This window comes from Oryx dammah, unplaced genomic scaffold, assembly GCF_014754425.2.
Source record: "Oryx dammah isolate SB20612 unplaced genomic scaffold, SCBI_Odam_1.1 HiC_scaffold_28, whole genome shotgun sequence".
NCBI lineage: Eukaryota > Metazoa > Chordata > Mammalia > Artiodactyla > Bovidae > Oryx > Oryx dammah.
In genome coordinates this window covers 25,621,030-25,642,295 of record NW_024070212.1, presented here as the reverse complement: position 1 = coordinate 25,642,295, position 21,266 = coordinate 25,621,030, and the positions used below count along the sequence as shown (strand labels likewise).

Sequence of the window (21,266 nt, the reverse complement as noted above, 5' to 3'; positions counted from 1 at the left end):
CTTCCTAAATTAGAACGGGGTCGGGGCGGGGGGAAGGTTCACAAATGGCCCTTTTGGGGAGGGTGTAACAGTAACCTTGAGCCTCCATTGTACTTATCCTAGGGAGACAGCACAGTGGTGCCCCAAGGGTGCTGCCCACAGAGCGTGGTACCTGCCTGACCTCTGGGTATTGAAAAAATTGAAAAAATGACTTGTATACCTGGAGGAGTGGGAAGGTCATAGGAGTAGATTGGGGAGGCCATGTTATCATTCCCCTTTCCATGACCTTTGTTTTTCCCAAATGCTTTTCAAAGAAATAATAAAATGTTATCTACCCAATTTTAAGTGTTCCCTGTTCCACCCTGCATTCCGCCCTTCCACACAGACAGATTCCCCGCCCCCCACCCCTTGAAACTAGTAATTGAGATTGGTAGGGACTGGAATAATGTTTGGTTCCCATCAAGATGAGCTAGTATTATTGTTTTACTTGTAGGAAAGAACTGAATTGCATAAGCAGCCTGGTCTTCTGGACAAACAGTGCCTAGTGAAACAATTAAAATCTTGAAGGAAAAGAAATATCTCTTGTTAGTACTTCCCCTGTCTCTTTCACAAATCTCCTGCTTTAAACTTACCCCTTTTAGTATGCCATGAATTGATGGAGAAAGGGGAGGGTTATTAGGGAGGCTCTATTTCCAGCTACCTTAAGCATTGAGAACTGTGACGCTTCAGGCAAGGGGTCTGTTTTTGCAAAGGGGGGTAGAACTTTGGAACATATCCAAGTTTTAGCTGCTCTAATAACTCTCTCCCCCTCTTTCAGAGTGTAAGATGTTGAAAGCCAGAAAATAATCTAAGCCTACAGATGGTGAGGCAGAGGGATTTTAACTCTGATTTTCATATATTTAAATTAAATATCTTTTAATGATGCTCAACTTTGCTTATAGAATTTGTGGACTGGATTTTAAAAATAAATACAAACTGGCCACGTGAGTCTTTGAGAGCTCCCTAGTCAATGTGTTTAAAGTTTCAGTGTTGTGCTTCTTCATTAAAAATGTGAAGGAAATCCAGTGGTCTGCGGTGAGGAGGGCAGAGGGGGTGGTCTTTTTTTTTTTTTTGGTTTGTGTTGTCTTGTTTGCTTCCAGTGTGTGTTATGATATCCCATTTTAACTCTGGCACCAGGGCTCTACCAGAGAGGCGCTCACCAGTGTGGTTGCTCCATAGTGGAGAGAATGTTGAGAATGTTGACTATCTTTAGCTCTGCTTCATTCTTAACAGATAACATGCAGAAGCTAAAGGACACTAAAAAAATTAATCTGCAGGGAACACTGTAAATGTAACCACACAAGTTGAGCAGTGTGAATACTGTACATGTCCTTATGTCTTGGCAGCACGAACTTGAAGTTACAATCTCTTTAGAGTCTGAAGACGGTATTTTTCAAATTCAGTTCGGACAATTCATTTCCAGTTGTTGGAGATAAGAGCCCAGTTTCGGGCCCTGGAAGGGGTCCGCCTTCCTGCAACAAAGTGATTATTGTATTTATTTACAAGCATATCTGCTATAAGATATTTATATGTTTTGATTTTTTTGTATTTTCAACACAGTATCATTTTAATCTAGACAGTGTTTCTACTTATTGCTTTAGTAGCTGGTGTGCTCCTGAAAATTAGAAATGAATAAGGGAGAGCCATGAATGAACAGAACTTGCACCACAGAGCACCCATTGTAAGAAAATTGCTAAGATGGCCTTTCTTTTCCCTTCTTAGAAGATGGTGGTTGCAAGCAGATTGTGGGCTGGGGGCCTCTGGAGTCGGGGGTCTCTTCTGCTCTGGGGACCACCCTTAGGAGCACTAAGTTCCGGCTTTGTGTAGCTGAGCGCAGGCATTTTCAACAGGAGGCGGGGGAGTGGAACAATCTAAATTTAAACTATGGAATCAACGTTTTCTCTAAAAATTGTTCCCGTTTTCAAGAGGCGTAGGTGGATCCTGTGAATTGTGTGATAATGCACATGCTTCTCCTATATCCTGCCTCTGTCAAAACATTTCCAGGGACTTTTCATTTGGGGGCTTTATTCTCAGGCTGCAGATTAGGGTGGGGACTCCCTTTTTTGTTTTTCACTTGAAAAATTTGAAGGACTCGTGGGCTGACTTCTTTTTTTAAATAAGGTAAAAAAGTTCGTACTCTTAGGCAAGCCCTAAAGGTATTATATTTAAAGTTGGTATGTAATGACTTCTTTGCAAAGGTAAGAATTAAACATGATAATAAAGTCTTTAGCATTTAGGTGTATATCATTTAGTCCTCTCAAACATCTAAGGGAATGGGCACCATTATCTCCATGCTAGGGAAGAGAATAGTGCAATTTCAGAATCAGTGATTTGCCCAAGGACACACAGCTGTTAAGTGATGGAGCCCAGGATTTGATGTCTGATTCAGAGAACAAGAAGAAGAAAATGGCAACCCACTGCAGTATTCTTGCCTGGAGAATCCCATGGACGGAGGAACTTGGTGGGCTACAGTCCACGGGTCGCAAGGAGTCGGACATGACTGAGCGACTTCACTTTCAGAGTACAAGTGCATGAGTATGGTGTATTATACTCTAAGTTAGTGATGTGAAGATAGTTTAATCTTTCAGTGGGGAAGATGAAGGGCCATGGTATGGAAATGTTGACAGCACAACCTTCTCCCCTGCCCCCCACCCCAGATGGAAGCAACTGGGAGGGCCATTCTGAGTCCTGACAAGGCCTTCCCACTGGTCGTAGCCCTAGGATGCAGATGGCCTGTCTTGAGCTATAGATGGCAGTATTCTGGATAATACTGGATTGTTGTTGAGTATGCCTCATCAGCACATACATTTCCATGGGTATTAGCCCAATGACTCTTCAAGACGCTCGCCTAAAACTGCTGAAAATCCTTTCTCTACAACCTTGAATTTTGAGATGCTGTTCCTAATTCACAATCACACCTTTCCCTCATTCCTCTATAGGTTGGACGTGATAAATATGAACCGGCTGCTGTTTCAGAGCATGGCGACAAAAAAAAGGCCAAGAAAGAGAGGGATATGGACGAGCTGAAGAAAGAAGTTTCTATGGTAAGTACCAGCAGGAAGGGTGCTTTCTGTTCTTACGTATGAATTGTATCTTACATCCTTGAGTGTGTGGTGCCCCTCCCCGCAGTCATTCTTCAATCAGATTTGCTTCATTTTCAAAGTAAAGAGATTATAGGAGTCCTACAAATATTACTGAATCGTAGAGGTTGGTATGGAAATTTTTCATTATAAAAGCTGTCAGCGGGTTGGACAAGTTATTCAATACTCTGTATTCAGTATTCAATACTCTATTCAACCAAAGGTCCACAGAGGAGCGGTTGATATCATGGGCCTTTGCTTCTGTGTTTCTGAATCATACTGAATGTAGGGAACTTCCAGCCTCTTCAGGCGGTGGAGGCCTCCATGGATGCAGCCTGTCTAGAATCTGCCTGGTCAGGCTGTGAAGGCCCCCATCATACAGCTTGAGCCATTCTCTGTTGAAGACCACTCAATAGGAGCTGTGTGGTTACCAAGCCATTGGCAATGGTGAGAGTATATATACTAACTTGTGTTCTGAGCCTAATGATAGTGAGGGATGACACTGATGGTTTTTTAATTCTTTTTTTAGTGATAAAATGTTTAATTCTTTTCCTTTTGTTTTCCCTTAGGATGATCATAAACTTAGCCTTGATGAACTTCATCGCAAATATGGAACAGACTTGAACCGAGTATGTTATAATTTTTATTTGTTGCATAGAATTCTGCTCTTTCCCCTCACATTTTCCCCTGGTATCACAGGCCTAACCTTGGCAACTCCAGAATATTGATAGCTACTATCCATACCATGTCTGCTATATGACATGCAAAGAGCTTGGGCTCTTATATGCTATTTTACTATTTTGTTTCCCTTGAAACTTTTTGAAAATAGTCATTATTTTCCCCATCTTGTAGCAAGTGACAACCAACAAGTAGGAGCTCCAGGATTTGAAACCAAACAGATCCAAGGTCATGCTTACCACCTGACCTTGTGGACACAGATGTTCCGTTTATTCTTTGACATTGTTAAATTGAGTTGAAAATTTCAACTAGTTGAATCTTGAACAATTCAGATTTTTGTATTTTTATCAGCTAGCTCATGGTAGTAGGTCAGAACCTTGGTTTATGCTATCATTTATTAGGAACTATTTTTAAAAAGTTCAAAGAAACTTCAGTAAAATATGTACCTTATATCCTTGTTATCTAGTGGATTTTGATATTAACTTTGCCGCAAACAATATAAAAGTAAAATTGGGCCCGGGGGGAGTTTGTTCTTTTCTGGACACTCACTAATAAGTCCAAGGAATGACTTGAGTGCCAGCTACGATGGGGCTGTTTTTTCAGTAAATTACCAACAAGCTCTGAGAAGTTTGGGGCCTTAGGCTCTGAGAGGAGGCCCGGCGCTAAGACCCAGCAGGCAGTTGTTTTCTGAGCACCTCACATGGGTTATCTCACTGAAGTTTACTCTAGGTTCCTATGACGTGTGTTCTCTGCAACCTCGGTCACTGACTCAAATGCTGTGGGGCTGTTGTCTTGTAAAATGGGGTTAATGAAAGGGTTGGGTAAAGGTTGTGGTGAGAATTAAAGTTACCTGGAAGTACTGGATTCAGTGCCCAGTATGCAGAGACAGCTCAAATGGCTGGTGTTGGTGGTGGTCATTCTGTCCAGGGATCGTGTCGTGAACTTGAGGCAGAGGAAGGTCCTGAAATAAGTCCATGTGGACCCTGTAGTTGTTCTTGTCTCTTTCCCCATATTCCCTCCTTGATTCTGATATTAAAGATAACTTGAGAACAAAATATATATACATGCTTCAGGCAAACATGCTTTTTATGTCTTTTGTGAAAGTAACCACATTTTCCCCTCATGGTGGGAGCCGTGTGCCTCTTATCTGCTGTCAGTGCATCTTGGATTTAAGGCCATTAGGAAACAGCAGGGCCTCAGTACAGTGGGCTTTTCTTCCAGTTCAGTTCAGTTCAGTCGCTCAGTCATGTCCGACTCTTTGCGACCCCATGAATCACAGCACGCCAGGCCTCCCTGTCCTTCACCATCTCCCGGAGTTCACCCAGACTCACGTCCATCGAGTCCGTGATGCCATCCAGCCATCTCATCCTCAGTCGTCCCCTTCTCCTCCTGCCCCCAATCTCTCCCAGCATCAGAGTCTTTTCCAGTGAGTCAACTCTTCTCATGAGGTGGCCAAAGTACTGGAGCTTCAGCTTTAGCATCATTCCTTCCAAAGAAATCCCAGGGCTGATCTCCTTCAGAATGGACTGGTTGGATCTCCTTGCAGTCCATGGGACTCTCAAGAGTCTTCTCCAACACCACAGTTCAAAAGCATCAATTCTTCGGCGCTCAGCCTTCTTCACAGTCCAACTCTCACATCCATACATGACCACAGGAAAAACCATAGCCTTGACTAGACAGACCTTAGCCGGCAAAGTAATGTCTCTGCTTTTGAATATACTATCTAGGTTGGTCATAACTTTCCTTCCAAGGAGTAAGCATCTTTTAATTTCATGGCTGCAGTCACCATCTGCAGTGATTTTGGAGCCCAAAAAAATAAAGTCTGACACTGTTTCGACTGTTTCCCCATCTATTTCCCATGAAGTGATGGGACCAGATATCATGATCTTCGTTTTCTGAATGTTGAGCTTTAAGCCAACTTTTTCGCTCTCCTCTTTCACTTTCTTCCAGTGAATTTTTTTTTTTAAGATTTTATTTGTTAATTTTTTGGCCACTGCAAATGGCTCATAGGATCTTAGTTCCCTAACCAGGGATCAAATCTGGGCCCTTGGCAGTGAAAGCCCATGTCTTAATCACTGGACCACGAGAGAAGGCCCCCAGTGAATACTTCTCAACTGATGGGTATCCTGGGGTTATTAGCTTCAGATATTACACGTGTGACCCCCTTCCCCACCAGACAGGTGTTTTAATTGCCATTCAAGGAATAAAGTTCTATACTGAAACTTGGCAGTTAACCGAGTAACAGGATGGATTCTGACAGATTTTTTTTTCCTCCTTTGATATTACTAGTGTTTTCTTTTTCCACTTCCTCGACAGATTCAATACATAGGAAACTCTTAAGCTCTTAAATTGCAAAACTGAATCAATTAGTTAAGGTGGATATCTTTTTGGTAAATGCAGTTTGGCGTGATTCCTTCTGTAAAACTCAGAAGAGAGCATACCAGATTCCAATCTGTCTGTGGATCAATTTTAAGAGAATTTCAGTGTGAGTGTTGTAGGTTCCTCAGGACACTTGGGCTCTTGTTTGCCTGAACCATAGGGTGATCATCAGGATTTTCTAGCTTCTGCGTTGGCCTGGGACATTTAGTTTCTCTCTGCTTCCTTCTCAGCTGTCAAGTATCTGTGTTAGCTTGTGAACTCTGAAGCACTTGGTCTTACTTAACATCCCTCTGTTTCTCAGGGCTTAACAACTGCTCGAGCTGCTGAGATCCTAGCCAGAGATGGACCCAATGCCCTCACGCCCCCTCCAACAACCCCTGAATGGGTCAAGTTCTGTCGACAGCTGTTTGGGGGGTTCTCAATGTTACTGTGGATTGGAGCAGTTCTTTGCTTCTTGGCCTATGGCATCCAAGCTGCTACAGAAGAGGAACCTCAAAATGATAATGTGAGTACCATAGTTCCTAGTGTGGATTGTTAGGTATTTATGCGTACCTAACAATCCACCCTCTGCCATCTATTTATTTTCAGTCGCTACGGGTTACTTGATGGTTTTAAACTCTGGGAAAAGTAACATCAGCGTCGATTGCCTTCAGGGCCCATACATCTTCCTTCTTCACTTCAGGTTCTCTCTCTGTCTCCTGCCCTGTGTTGAGATGTTCTTCCAAGCTGGGCATCTGCCCTGCACGCTGCTGCCCTGAACGGGCAGTTCTGCTCAGGCCCTGTGTAGGTCCTGTTGCCACTTGGTGGAGGGCATAGTTTTTAACATTGGAACATTACACGCATCCAGAAATGTTTGGTAGCCATTCTTCAAGTCACAAGTTGTCTTGAAAATACGTTTAACAAAGCAGGAGAAACTGATTCATCTGGAACACTTCCCCACGCTAGTGACCAAGTATCAGCGTGACTCCATTTCTGACTTTCTTGGACACTGTCTCTAGGAAGAAGCATGAAGGCATGAGTTTTGTATTTCTGAAGCCTTGATCTCTCTCTCTCTCTTTCTAAGTGTTTTTTATTCAGTCAAAAGTTAACTGGCTGTTCCCAGTACTTTACCGAGAGCTCTGCCGCCCTAACTTGTCTGTTCTGTTCCAGCTGTACCTTGGTGTGGTGCTGTCTGCCGTCGTCATCATAACCGGGTGTTTCTCCTACTATCAAGAAGCTAAAAGCTCCAAGATCATGGAGTCCTTCAAAAACATGGTTCCTCAGGTACCTGCTGCTTTTTGTCCTTCCCCGTCTGGTAACTTGACAGCACCAAGAGTGTGAACCAGTGTGAGGTTAAGCCTTCCGAGTGTTCAGTGGCTCCACCAGAGAGAGAGGGACACCTTCTCCCCTGACCCAAGACCACATCAGTTTTTCTTATACCCCGGAAAGTGAGCGTCTCCCCTCTGAGCGTACCACACAATGGCAGCATGAAGACTGCCTCTTAGGTAACCTGAGCAAGCTTTCCTTAACTTTGTATAAATAAAAAGCTAAATCTTGGTTGTAATGCAGATAGTTGAGATTACAGATGGTTTTCTAATTTTGACACTACCTTCCCGGTGGTATCCATTTTTACTTGATGGAATGGTGTAAATGTCTCCCCTTCCAAAAGCAAGCTCTCGTGATTCGAAATGGTGAAAAAATGAGCATAAACGCGGAAGAGGTTGTCGTCGGAGATCTGGTGGAAGTGAAAGGAGGGGATCGAATTCCTGCTGATCTCAGGATCATTTCTGCGAATGGCTGCAAGGTAGGTTTAAACAGCCTCTGTGCTTGGGGCAGAGGGAATGGAGTGGTCCCGCAGCCCCAGATGAGGCTCATGTTGCTCATGTGACATGTTTGACTTTATTCACGGGCAGGTGGATAATTCCTCACTCACGGGAGAATCAGAGCCACAGACCAGGTCTCCGGATTTCACCAATGAAAATCCCCTAGAGACACGGAACATTGCCTTTTTTTCAACCAACTGTGTTGAAGGTAGGACCATTTTGAAGCACTCTTCAGCACAATGTGGCATTTATCTTGGGCTTTAATGACAACCACCAAAAAAAGTAACCCCACGGCCACAATTTCTCTTTGTTTTATGGGTCCCATTTTTGACCACTTCAGTCAAACATGGCAGAAGCAGTTGACATGCTGGCAGGAAGACACAGTAAACCTCGTGGCTGCTTTTCCCCTGTTCCCTCTGCCTCACATGTCCCTCTTGTGTTGGCAATGCTAAGCTCAAGTAAGGTTTGGAGCTATGGTCCTGCTAATGGAGTGAAATCCCTTTGCCAGAGTCCATATAGTTTAAAACAAACAGCATATACCACCAAAGATGTGGCCCTTAAAATTATGGGTGTGTGTTCTCTTTTTTCAACCCTGGTGAATAGTTGTGCAGATTCTGCAGCTTCACTGATAAAATCGGGTACAATTTCCCGTCCTCTTTTTTTAAGGCACTGCACGTGGCATTGTTGTGTACACCGGGGATCGAACCGTGATGGGCAGAATTGCCACCCTGGCTTCTGGGCTGGAAGGGGGCCAGACTCCCATCGCTGCGGAAATTGAACATTTTATCCACATCATCACGGGTGTGGCTGTGTTCTTGGGCGTGTCTTTCTTCATCCTTTCTCTGATCCTTGAGTACACTTGGTTGGAGGCTGTCATCTTCCTCATCGGCATCATTGTAGCCAACGTGCCAGAGGGTTTGCTGGCCACCGTCACGGTAAGAGGCTGGGGGAAGGTGATGCTTGCCCACTCTGAAAGCCTGCCTCAGTGTGAGGTTCATCCACTACTCTCTCCTTGGGGGCTGCTGACTTGGTTTTTTGGTTTTTTTTTCTTGCATGTGTTTATATGTGGGTTTTCTTCGGAGCCAGCTGGGTAGGGTTAAACAGTGAGAAGACCTCAGCACATTTATTTTTATGTGGAAGATAGTAACCCAGAAGCATACTTTTTTTCCCCCCCTTGAATTATCACATGATCCAGAACAGTGTAGCCCAGAAAGGAGAAGGACTTAGGGCTAAGTGGGAAAAACAGAATATGGTAAATCCTGACTGTTTTCACTTTGCGTAATAGCCTTTTTGGAGGGGATGGAAAGAGCCCCATATACACGTGACCGTTGTTATTTCTTCTGACTTCAGAGGAAGGTTAGAGAGATTTGGGTTTAAGAAAGACTTCTATGGGGGCAGGGGTAGCCAGAGTTCCTATGGAACGGCTGCCTGGCCATTTGAAGTATTAATAATCTGTTCCCAATGCTTTAGGTATGCCTGACCCTGACTGCCAAGCGCATGGCCAGGAAGAACTGCTTAGTGAAGAACCTGGAGGCTGTGGAGACCTTGGGATCCACGTCCACCATCTGCTCAGACAAAACTGGAACTCTGACCCAGAACCGAATGACAGTGGCCCACATGTGGTTCGACAACCAAATCCACGAGGCGGACACGACAGAGAATCAGAGCGGTAAGGCCGGCCCGCCCCCACAGCTCAGCCTCCCCTGCCTGAAGTTTATCGTTTGGTAGAACGTCCTGGGTTTTCGATGTTTCTGGTTTGGGGGTTTTGTTTTGTTTTTTGCATGTCAATTCAAGCATGGTTGGAAAAATGCCTGAAACCTGACTAGTTTATGGGGAAAGGAGGTGTGCCATTTCACATCTTTATGGGACTTCAGTACAAAGCTAAGCACTTTCTTCTTGTCTCTTTTTGCCTCTACCAGGTGTTTCATTTGACAAGACTTCGGCCACCTGGCTCGCTCTGTCCAGAATTGCAGGTCTTTGTAACAGGGCCGTGTTTCAGGCTAACCAGGATAACCTGCCTATCCTGAAGGTATGCTCAGCAGCTCTGTTAAGATTGCCTTCAGGTTGTGCACAGGCCACACTGGAACCACCGCCTGAAGGTTCGCTTTAAAAAGCACGTGACCTTTGGGTATTGTAAAATCATTGTCTATTGTAAGACACTTGGAATGGTGTGTAACTCTTTGCTGTGTGTAACCTGAGTTGTATTGCCTGTAGATACCCAAGTACTTACAGTACCCTGTGGTCCATAAAGATCAGTAAAGGGGGAATGTATGGGAAAAACTGACTAAAGTGGGAGTGGGGGGCAGGCCGTCCACCTGACTTGTAAAATCCAGCCTGACTCCTCTTGAGTTTATATCCTAATCACCTCACCTGCTGGACAGTGAGGGCTACGTTTGTGACTTGATAATCGTATTTGCATATTATGATACAGCAGATTCTAGTCAATCCCTTAAGCCATTTATTTTCTTAAAATAGCTCAGCTATTTCTCTTATTTGTTCTTAGCTTGCTTACTAATGATGCAAAAATAAGCTAATTAAGCTCAGCCTCCTGGAATTCGCATGAAATTTGCAATGACTAAGATATTACTGTGTGACCCAGTAAAGACTTGGTCCCAGAAAGGTCATGAGCTATACAAGGCCCTTGAGGCCGAGAGGAGCTGCGTGGAGCCCCTTGGGGTGGCTCACTCTCCCCGAAGCTGCCTGTGGTGGATCTGGGTAGAAACTGTGTTGTCCAAGAGAATATGCCTCAGATTGAACGGAGGTGACCTCTGTTTTGAGGATGGGGCTCCTTTATTCTTTAAAGGAGTTTCTTGGCATTGAATCGATGTTGATTTGGGGATGTTGCTCATCTTGGGATAAAGCTTGAGTTGCCTGCTTCATCGTTTTCTTTACCTCAAAGTGGAACTTTCTAGGCTTTGAGCATGGGGACTCATAAGTATCCAACCTTTTCTTATTTCAAAGCTCCAGAAAGGTAGCATGAGCTGCTGTTTCTAAGTTATTCAGGGGTCTGGGGCCATGTTATGTTAATGACATTATCAAAAAAAAAAAAGAGGGACCTACAGCCCTATTCTGCTTTGATAATTGTCTTTTATTAAAGTGATCCTACTTCCTGCTTCTTACGAAACCTGGCCGCGTTTCTCATTAAAAAGAACTCCTATATCTATAAGGGAGCATTCATTTGCCCATCAGCATGTGTGGTCTGGTGTGCCAAAGTTGTAAAATATTCTTCTGTGTGAAAGTTGAGTACAGCCGAAAATGCTTTTTAGTGTGTCAAAATGTGTCACAGTATATAGCACACAAAATGCGTGTTACCTGAAGTGTGGGCTTGAACTAAAATGGTAGCTGATGACATTAGTGTTGGAACTAATAATAACTTTCAGTTCGCATCATTCAGGCCCAGGTAATCCTGCACAATTAAATTATGTTTAGAACGTAAAGTCCTGCTTAGTCTTTGACACAGACCATTTGCCCTCCATCCTGAGAACCCAGGGCATTTTCTTCTTAAATTGCAGGGCAGTCAAGGGGACTGTAACTATTTACATTCTCACTCTGTATTTTCTGATTCATAACTAGAAATAGGTGGTTGGGAATAATACTGTCTTGGAGACTTCTCAGCAGGCCCAGGGAAGCTTAAAAAAAAAAAAAAAGAAAAAAAAAGAAAGGTTGGAGTGGGTTGGAAGAGTGTGTCATGCCTCCCCCAGGGCTCAGTGACACCTTGCACCAGTTTGGGTGGAGTGAGGAGGGCAGGCCAGGAAGAGTTTGGAATTTGAGAATAAAGGACTGTGACGGGTGGTCACACCCCAGAATGGTGCTCTTCCTCGCCCACCTGCCCTCTTCTTCTGTCAGATGGGAAGACAGCCCAAGCTGTCTCCTGGGTTTCGGGAGTGTAGTGCTGAAGTGCTATGGGGCGCAGCGCTTTCAGGGAGACTAATGGAGACATTGTTCGCAGCGGGCTGTAGCAGGTGATGCGTCAGAGTCGGCGCTCCTGAAGTGCATTGAGGTGTGCTGCGGTTCTGTGAAGGAGATGAGAGAGAGATACGCCAAGATCGTCGAGATCCCGTTCAACTCCACCAACAAGTACCAGGTCGAGGGTCTGGGGCCTCAGTGCCAGGGGGCACAGAAAGGAAGGACATAGGCTGGAAAAAAATCCCTCCACTCTTTTGGAATTTTCCAGGTTTAAATGCTTTCTAAAAATGAATTAGTCACACTCTTTATGAGTGCTTGAATTTGACATCTGTGTCCGTGTAGAAAATTCTAATTTATCTGAACATTAGTAGGATAAATGGAGCCTCTTCTTTCTAACGTGTTGTCCAGGCCCTTTTGAGTTCTCCTTTGTGGGTTGGAGTGGGTGTGGGGATGGGGGAGAGGGCTGGGCAGGGCTGCAGGTGCACATGAGTCTGCCAGTCCCTGTTCTGGATTTTCTTTGGGAAAATTGTGTACATGAACGTGTGTCAGGGATGCATGAGCACCTTGCATTCAAAGTGTGCTACAGGGTGTAATACACTCAATTCAGAAATAAGGGATCTTGTATCTTTCAGAACAATTACTAGGAACTTACCTAGTGCTCCGCTGGTTAGGATGCACTTTCACTGCCAAGGGCCTGGGTTCAATCCCTAGTCAGGGAACTAAGATCCCACAAGCCACATGTCACAGCCACAGAAGAAAAAAAACTCCCTCCCTGGGCTTTCAGGCCCAGCTGTCTAACGTTTGCATGCTTACCATTCTTTACAGTTATCCATCCACAAGAATGCCAATGCAGGTGAGCCCCGGCACCTACTGGTGATGAAAGGTGCTCCGGAGAGGATCCTGGACCGCTGCAGCTCCATCCTCATCCATGGCAAGGAGCAGCCCCTGGACGAGGAGCTGAAGGACGCCTTTCAGAACGCCTACCTGGAGCTGGGTGGCCTGGGAGAACGTGTGCTGGGTACGGTGATAGTCCGGGAAGCAATTGCAAGTTACCGCGTTAACCTCTGCTTCTCGTTAACTTCCCTTTATTTGCCCCCTTTGTTTTGAAAACCGTAAACGCTGCAGACACTGGGCAACAAAATCCTGCCGGTTTGCCTCTGATTCTGACTTAGACCTTTGGTCTCATGCTGGTCAGTTCTGTTTGCTCAGAAAAGGAGGGGAAGAGAGTTGTTGTCTGGCTTTTGTTGCTATGTCCATGATCTGTAAGCTTCATGAAGTGAAAATTCATTCATTCCTAGGGCATCTAGAATAAAGCCGCTTCCCGGCTGCCACAGAATGGCTGTGAATTTACCTGGGCACTTGTGTTACCAGCTCACAGATTAGGTAAATGGTGAATTTGGAGCCTCGGATGCCACCTGTTCTGTGTCAGCCACTGCGGACAAGAAGCACGTTCACCCACTGTGTCATAGGGAAAGTAGCATCTGTCATCTTTTGTACAGATAAAAAATGAATGTAATTCCTCTATTCTCCTTAGTTGGGTAACGTAGAACTGATTACCTAGTCCCCATACTCTTGTTCTTACCTGCTCTTCAGTCTAACTCTTCGGTCTTAGGTCTCTATTCAACTGAAAGGTCATTCTTAAGTGTGGTGGTTTTTTTTTTTTTTTTTCTGTTAATGCACCTCCACCACCCCACAGTAGAAGCAGTCTGTCCTATGAGTCCACAAAGCACCTGATATTACTTTAAAGGACATTGTAACCTCCACACAACATCGAAAGAAATGTCTTAAGTATCACAATTCTTGTATTAACAATACTAGATGATGAACCCCTTGGGCAGAGTGTGTCTGATCTGCATTTATACTCGAAGCTTGGCCTCTTTCTTCTACACAGCTGCTCAGCAGTGTATGTTTTGGTTAGATGAACAGTGAGTAGACCCATGGCCTTGGTTTTTTCTCCAGAGAGGAGAGTAGAGACAAGTAATCACATGATGATGTGCCAAAGTCCAAGTAAATGAGGGGGCGGGTCTCAGTTCACTTCCATTCAATCATTCAGTCATGTCTGATTCTGCAGCCCCATGGACTGCAGCACTCTAGGCTTCCCTGCCCATCACCAACTCCTGGAGCTTGCTCTAACTCCTGTCCATTGAGTCAGTCATGCATCTCATCCTCTGTCGTCCCCTTCTCCTCTCACCTTCAGTCTTTCCCAGCATCAGGCTCTTTTCCAGTGAGTCAATTCTTCACATCAGGTGGCCAGAGGATTGGAGCTTCAGCTTCAGCGTCAGTTCTTCCAATGAATATTTAGCACTGATTTCCTTTAGGATGGACTGGCTGGATCTCCTTGCTGTCCAGGGGACTTGCAAGAGTCTTCTCCAACACCACAGTTCAAAAGCATCAATTCTTTGGCACTCAGCCTTCTTCATAGTCCAGCTCTCACATCTGTGCATGATGGAAAAATCATAGCTTTGACTATATGGACCTTTGTCAGTAAAGTAATGTCTCTGCTTTTTAATATGCTGTGTAGTTTTGTCATAGCTTTTCTTCCAAGGAGCAAGGCTGTTTTAATTTCATGGCTGCAGTCACCATCTGCAGTGATTTTGGAGCTCAGAAAAATAAAGTCTGTCACTGTTTCCATTGTTTCCCCATCTATTTGTCATGAAGTAATGGGACCGGATGCCATGATCTTAGTTTTTGAATGTTGAGTTTTAAGTCACCTTTTCCACTTTTCCTCTTTCACACTCATCAAGAGGCTCTTTAGTTCCTCTTCGCTTTCTGCCATAAGGGTGGTGCCATCTATGTATCTGAGGTTATTGATATTTCTCCCAGCAATCTTAATTCCAGTTTGTGCTTCATCCAGCCCAGCATTTCTCATGATGTACTCTGCATATAAGTTAAATAAGCAGGTTGACAATATACAACCTTGACCTACTCCTTTGCCAATTTGGGACTGAAACCATGGTGCTTAGACTTCCCATTTCTCCACATTAAACAGAGCCTCATCCTCTGAGGCTTGGTGATGGATTCTGTCTGTATTGCGTGGTTTCCAAGGACTCTGTATCATTCATAAATGTTCAGTGAAACTCATTTAAAAAAAGCTTTCCAAACTAACAAACTGCTGCACAACAAGCTGGTGTCCTGCAGCTTCCTCTGTTACTGGAAGTTCTCACAGACTCCCTGCCCTCCTGCAGGTTTCTGCCACTTGCTGCTGCCAGATGAGCAGTTTCCTGAAGGCTTCCAGTTTGACACCGACGATGTGAACTTCCCTGTTGATAATCTCTGCTTCGTGGGTCTCATCTCCATGATTGACCCACCACGGGCTGCTGTCCCAGATGCTGTGGGCAAATGCCGAAGTGCTGGAATCAAGGTACTGCCCCCACTCCACCGTGGCATCACCTCTTAGCAGTTCTGGGCACCCTCCTTCGTGCTCCTCAGGGTCCCCATGATCGCTGGTGTTTCTCACCTGGAGTATCGATTTCTCATCTCCAAAGCTTTTTAGTTACCCCTGGAGAAAGCCAAATGGTATTAACATGTTGGTGTAAGCTGCAGATGAGGGATCGAAAAGTTAAAAAAAAAAAAACCTTTAAGAGATGTAACTAAGCAAATTAAAAAGCGCTGAAGACGTGGTAAGGTTTTAAATTTTGAAATATTTGCCTTATTCTAAATTAGTACTCATCATGCAATGAATGCCTGTCTTGTGTTTTCAGATAGTTGGTTTTGAAGGGAATGTTTGGTGTGTACTCTGTGTCTGTCTTAAGTTGCAGAGTGTGCAGATGCGCCGATTCAGTGTGGTTTGTACAGTCTGCCATGTTACCGGCTGTTTGGCTTATTTCCACCTTCTCATTCTCATGAGTAATACTGCTCTGAAAAGCTTTGTAAAAACTCTTCTCCTACCACTTTGATTATATTCTTAATGTAATCGTAGAGTCAAAAAGAACAGTAACTGATTTGAATTCTTGTTACTTATTGCTTTCCCTCCAAATTGGGCCAGTTTCAGGATGCTGACCAGCAATGTGTGGGCCCTATTATGCACCAGCATGAGATTTTCATCCTTTTTTGTTGTTGTTGGGTTTAGTAAATTTGAGTATCTTTGTTTGATGGTGTAAAAAGAAAAAGATAACTGTTTATCCTGTGTGATTGTGTGCCAAGATAAAATCTGGGTTTTGCTTGGTGTCTTCTGTGAACTCGTGTTTGTGTTTTGGACTAGTTCGTGTTTATCAGTTTTCTATTTGCGTTTCTTTCCCTTTGATATTGCAAGCTGAGTCATCCTTGATATTTATTGCCCACTTGTAAGACTTCTCAAGGTCATTTGCTTGGCAGCTGCATTAAACAGATTGTCCTCTTTTTTGCCACAGGTCATCATGGTCACCGGAGACCATCCCATCACTGCCAAAGCCATTGCCAAAGGTGTGGGCATCATCTCAGAAGGTAATGAGACTGTAGAAGACATTGCTGCCCGCCTCAACATCCCAGTGAGCCAGGTGAATCCCAGGTAAGGCGGGAAGGTCAGAGCACTGCTGCCTTGAATGTGCAGATGCTGGTCGTTGGGCATCTTCAGCTTGGTTCTACATGGTCTCCTTCTAGGGTTACTCTGGGTAGGGAGGCCCCTTCAGTGGCAGAAAGCAGCCTTGTTCCCAGGGAGAGTTTTCTTCTTTTTTTTAATTTATTTTAATTGGAGGTTAATTACTTGACAGTATTGTGGTGGTTTTTGCCATACATTCACGTGAATCAGCCATGGGTGTACATGTGTTCCCCATCCTGACCCTCCTTCTCACCTCCCTCCCCATCCCATCCCTCAGGGTCATCCCAGTGCACCAGCCCTGAACACCCCAGGGAGGGTTTTCAATAAAGCAATCATTGTAAGCAACACTTAGATGGTGCTTACTGTTCTAAGCATTTGCTACAGAAACCCACGGAGGTCGGTAGTGCTCCCAGCTTGCAGAGCAGGGAAGCTGAGGCCGAGTCTCACAGTACACTCAGCAGTCAGGCTTCTGAGTTCATGCTGTTCCTTCTCCTTACTGCCCAGCACCTAGCACCTTGTCATTTTCAGTTCCACACTAACAAAATGGGCAAAGCACTACGACTCAGGCCAGAAAGGAGAATTTTGGCAATAAAGTGAAATGGATAACTTGAGACAAATTAGATTTGCTTTTTTAATGTTTTGTTAAGGCTTAGCGCCACCCCCACCAAAGCCTACTTTGGCCTACTTTGGGTTTGGTCCTTCATCAGCTCTGCCAGTGTCTAAAGCTTAGTTATGTTGTTTCCATGCATCCTGTAAACATGGGGTAAGGAAGGTGAGAGACAGGCCTGCCTCATGGTGGTCGTGAATCTTGAATGAGATAATATACATGAGTATGCTTTATAACCTGTAAAACACTGCACAGGTAATACCGTTTACTTAATGGGACAGTTCCCCCTGGCTTTATGGTGTTACGCTTCCCTGGTGGCTCAGACGGTAAAGAATCCACCTGCAGTGCCAGAGACCTGGGTTCAATCCCCAGGTCGGGAAGATCCCCTGGAGGAGGAAATGGCACTCCAGTATTCTTGCCTAGAGAATCCCATGGACAGAGGAGCCTGATGGGCTACAGCCTGTGGGGTCACAGAGAGTCGGATATGACTGAGCGAGCAACGCAACTCTGCGTAGTGAGACACCTTTTGTTCACAGTGAAGAAGGGACAGACAGGTGACCTTTATTTGTGTTTTTTTTTTTTGGTCCTGATTGTAGGGATGCCAGGGCCTGCGTGGTACATGGAAGTGATCTGAAGGACATGACTCCCGAGCAACTGGATGACATTTTGAAGTACCACACGGAGATTGTGTTCGCCAGGACCTCTCCTCAGCAGAAGCTCATCATTGTGGAAGGCTGCCAGAGACAGGTCGGCACACAGCCGGGGCGGGCTCTTTCAGACGCTGCTGACCTCAGTGATTGCAGTTCTGGTAAAAACAAAAAGCAAGGCAACAGTGCTGGAAACCTGAGCCAGCTAGCTCCTCTCTGTCTCAGTACACACGGGCCAGTAAGAAGCTCCAGGCGTAGAGGATGGTGACTGGATCATGGTTTAGCCAAGACACATACTCTACTGGTCTTCACTGTGGCCCAGAGTCAGAGCTTCAGCACTCAGCACCAGAAGACCAGTGCCGGGTCCTGATGTCCACACCGGGGATGTGAATGCCCAGGGGGTTCATCCCATACCTGGGAGAGACCTGGGAGTGGTGGTGCATGAAGGAGCAGGGCTTTCCTGAGGGACACTCACCTGAGTCACGACTTCATGTAGACCTTGTGAACAAGGTGGGGGTGTCTCCTGGATCCTGCTGTTTGGTATTAGCTGTGTGCGTTCCTGGCTGCGATAGTTCTAAGTCTAGATGAGTCTCAGTGGGAAAGGAGCAGTGTCTGTAATGAGGAGCAAATAGAGGCTGCACCTCACTTATGCCCAACCACGCAATTCCACTCCTTTTCCTGGCAGGGTGCCATTGTGGCTGTAACTGGAGACGGTGTCAATGACTCCCCGGCTTTGAAGAAGGCAGACATTGGGGTTGCCATGGGGATTGCAGGCTCAGACGTGTCTAAGCAAGCTGCTGACATGATTCTCCTAGATGACAACTTTGCTTCAATTGTGACTGGAGTAGAGGAAGGTGAGAGTGCTGCATGAAACCTGGTCCAGATGCTGCTGAGCAATAGCCATTTCTGTATGTGATTTCCGGTCCTTTTCATTAAGCTCTACATTAAAAACAATCTTGCTTTCACAGGTCGTCTGATCTTTGATAACTTGAAGAAATCCATTGCTTATACCCTCACCAGTAACATTCCTGAGATTACCCCCTTCCTGATATTTATTATTGCAAACATTCCACTCCCCCTGGGGACCGTCACCATCCTCTGCATCGACTTGGGAACGGACATGGTGAGTGACTGGCACACCTTATACACGTCACAGTGCTAAGGTGTGGCATTAGCACTCACTGTGCTCTCTGGGTCCCCGTGGCCAGCATTTTGAAATGTCACTACCAAGAATTTTTTGGCCTGTGTGTGGCAGCCTCAGCATCAAAGATTCAGTGTTAAATCATTCTTTAAGACAGCTGTCAATACCTATTTATCAGATAGAAATCTTCCCTTTTGTATCATTTTGCCCCTTTTTTAAAAAAGGGGGGGACTTGTAATATCTCGTTATGAAAAACATTTTTCATAAGGGAGAGCAAGAATTTGAGAACAAACAAAAGGGTCACAGCATGAGCTTGCCGGTTTCTGATGGCTTCTCGCCCTTCCTGCAGGTCCCTGCTATCTCCCTGGCTTATGAGCAAGCTGAGAGCGACATCATGAAGAGACAGCCCAGAAACCCCCAGACAGACAAACTCGTGAACGAGCGGCTGATCAGCATGGCCTACGGACAGATTGGTGAGCTAGCAGATTTCGAGTATCTGTAGGGGTGGTGTCTGCCTCAGACAGGGTTTCTGAGGCTTCAGAAGTTGGGTAACTTCCAAATCTAAGAAGATCCAGGATCTAGGGTAAGGCTGGGGATTTTTTTTTAGATTCCCTTCCATGTGAGAAGACATCTTTTGCCATCTTCCCAGAAACCTTAGTTCTTTACATTGGGCAGTTGTAACGGAGCTCATCTGCTTTAGAACAGAGAAACACCCCTGCTTATGGAGCCTTTTGAATGCCAGGCACTGCTCCTAAGAGCTGCAGTATTAACTCAAAGGCAGCTTTTCTGGGGAAGTAAAGTACTACCACTGATTGGACTCAGCAAACTCTTAACTCTGCACCCAGTGGAGTTTGGAGCTTTGGCTGACTGGTCACCATCACATGGCAACTCTGCACCCTCACTCTCCTCACCCCCAGTGCTTGATTTCTGTTCCACTCGTGGAGCAGAACCAGCTGACAGGTAGTCTAGATGGTGGACAGTGAAAATGCCCTTTGATCCTAAACACTGCCTTTAGCAGAACTTCATAAAGCCACCAGCAGCAACTTGTTCTTCTAGACTAATTGCGTCACTGTGAACACTTGGGTAAAAATGAGACAAATCAAGTATGTTATGGAAATATGGCAAAGATTGATTTAACCATTTCTGACAACAAAGTAATTGGCTGATGGCTGCTGTTGCTGCTGCTTCTGCTGCTGCTAAGTCACTTCAGTCGTGTCCAACTCTGTGTGACCCCACAGACGGCAGCCCATCAGGCTCCCCCGTCCCTGGGATTCTCCAGGCAAGAACACTGGAGTGGGTTGCCATTTCCTTCTCCAATGCATGAAAGTGAAAAGTGATGGCTAGAAAGGCCTAATTTTGAAGTAAGAGAATGGTCCAGAATATAGGATGAAATCCCACCCCAAAGAGTTGAAGGCAGTATAGTTGGATTGGATCCCAGAGAGAAGGATCCTGGAATTGGGGAAGTGGAGGATCAGGTCAGAAAGTGCCACATTCATGATTTCCACAGTGGCTGGCACAAAGGCCATGTGTAAAAATTTTGAGAGATGGAACAGGAGTCGTAATTTTTTTTCAGGAATTAAAAAATGGGGATGTGGATTTTTACCCCTAAGGGTCATGTCCTGATAGAAGCAGATGACCAGAGAATAGACGTGGGTGTTTTAAGAACAAGGGCCGGGTCCCTCTTTTAAGCTCTAATCAGTGACTCAAAGTGGAACAGGTGTGGGTGAAGAGTGTGCCTGCAGATGCCTTGTACCAGGCCCTGGCATTCAAGTTCTTTTCAACTTCTCAGGTATGATCCAGGCCTTGGGGGGCTTCTTCACTTACTTTGTGATCATGGCTGAGAACGGCTTCCTCCCTAATCACCTGCTGGGCATCCGAGTGACCTGGGATGACCGTTGGATCAACGACGTGGAGGACAGCTATGGGCAGCAGTGGGTGAGTGAGGGCTGCCTGCCTGCCAGTGCCAGGCAGAGCTCCTCTAGCACCAGAGGGCAGGGCCTCACGGGCTCTGGACACATGGGCCGAGAGCCAGGCTCATCGGCCTGCCTTGCGCGTTTCAGACCTATGAACAGAGGAAGATCGTGGAGTTCACCTGCCACACGGCCTTCTTTGTCAGTATCGTGGTGGTGCAGTGGGCTGACTTGGTCATCTGCAAGACCAGGAGGAATTCCGTCTTCCAGCAGGGGATGAAGTGAGTAGGCCACAGTTGGGGTCTCAAGTCAAAGACGGGTCTGGTGATGGATGTCTAAGCCCTGTGCTAAATAAAAAGCCCAGCATCTGACACATTGGACAGAAGTTCTAGAATCTTGTTTGGGGAGCTAATTCATGAAGCAAAATGTCATTTTCTAGGTTTTTTCATCTGACCTCAGGTTCCTAAGTACAAATACATAAAGACCTAAGAAGACATCAACCTGCCATGTAAAACATAGTAGGGATTCCCCTGGCACTCCAGTGGTTAAGATTTCACCTCCCAATTCAGGGGACGTGGGTTC

General features: G+C 45.4%; 1 protein-coding gene across 2 annotated transcripts in view; it reads left to right on the top strand.

The window, feature by feature from the left end:
- ATP1A1 (ATPase Na+/K+ transporting subunit alpha 1) overlaps positions 1–21,266 on the top strand; it is a 33,380-nt gene that overhangs the window by 9,010 nt on the left and 3,104 nt on the right. For both annotated transcript variants that reach the window (XM_040230957.1, XM_040230958.1), the window contains exons 2-20: positions 2,958–3,062; positions 3,668–3,727; positions 6,457–6,660; positions 7,305–7,418; positions 7,804–7,938; positions 8,048–8,165; positions 8,624–8,892; positions 9,428–9,626; positions 9,877–9,986; positions 11,907–12,041; positions 12,689–12,881; positions 15,049–15,224; positions 16,213–16,349; positions 17,583–17,733; positions 18,319–18,487; positions 18,602–18,756; positions 19,124–19,247; positions 20,564–20,709; positions 20,835–20,965. In XM_040230957.1, coding sequence (XP_040086891.1) covers positions 2,958–3,062; positions 3,668–3,727; positions 6,457–6,660; positions 7,305–7,418; positions 7,804–7,938; positions 8,048–8,165; positions 8,624–8,892; positions 9,428–9,626; positions 9,877–9,986; positions 11,907–12,041; positions 12,689–12,881; positions 15,049–15,224; positions 16,213–16,349; positions 17,583–17,733; positions 18,319–18,487; positions 18,602–18,756; positions 19,124–19,247; positions 20,564–20,709; positions 20,835–20,965 — 2,831 coding nt within the window. The remainder of the gene's footprint in view (positions 1–2,957; positions 3,063–3,667; positions 3,728–6,456; positions 6,661–7,304; positions 7,419–7,803; positions 7,939–8,047; positions 8,166–8,623; positions 8,893–9,427; positions 9,627–9,876; positions 9,987–11,906; positions 12,042–12,688; positions 12,882–15,048; positions 15,225–16,212; positions 16,350–17,582; positions 17,734–18,318; positions 18,488–18,601; positions 18,757–19,123; positions 19,248–20,563; positions 20,710–20,834; positions 20,966–21,266) is intronic.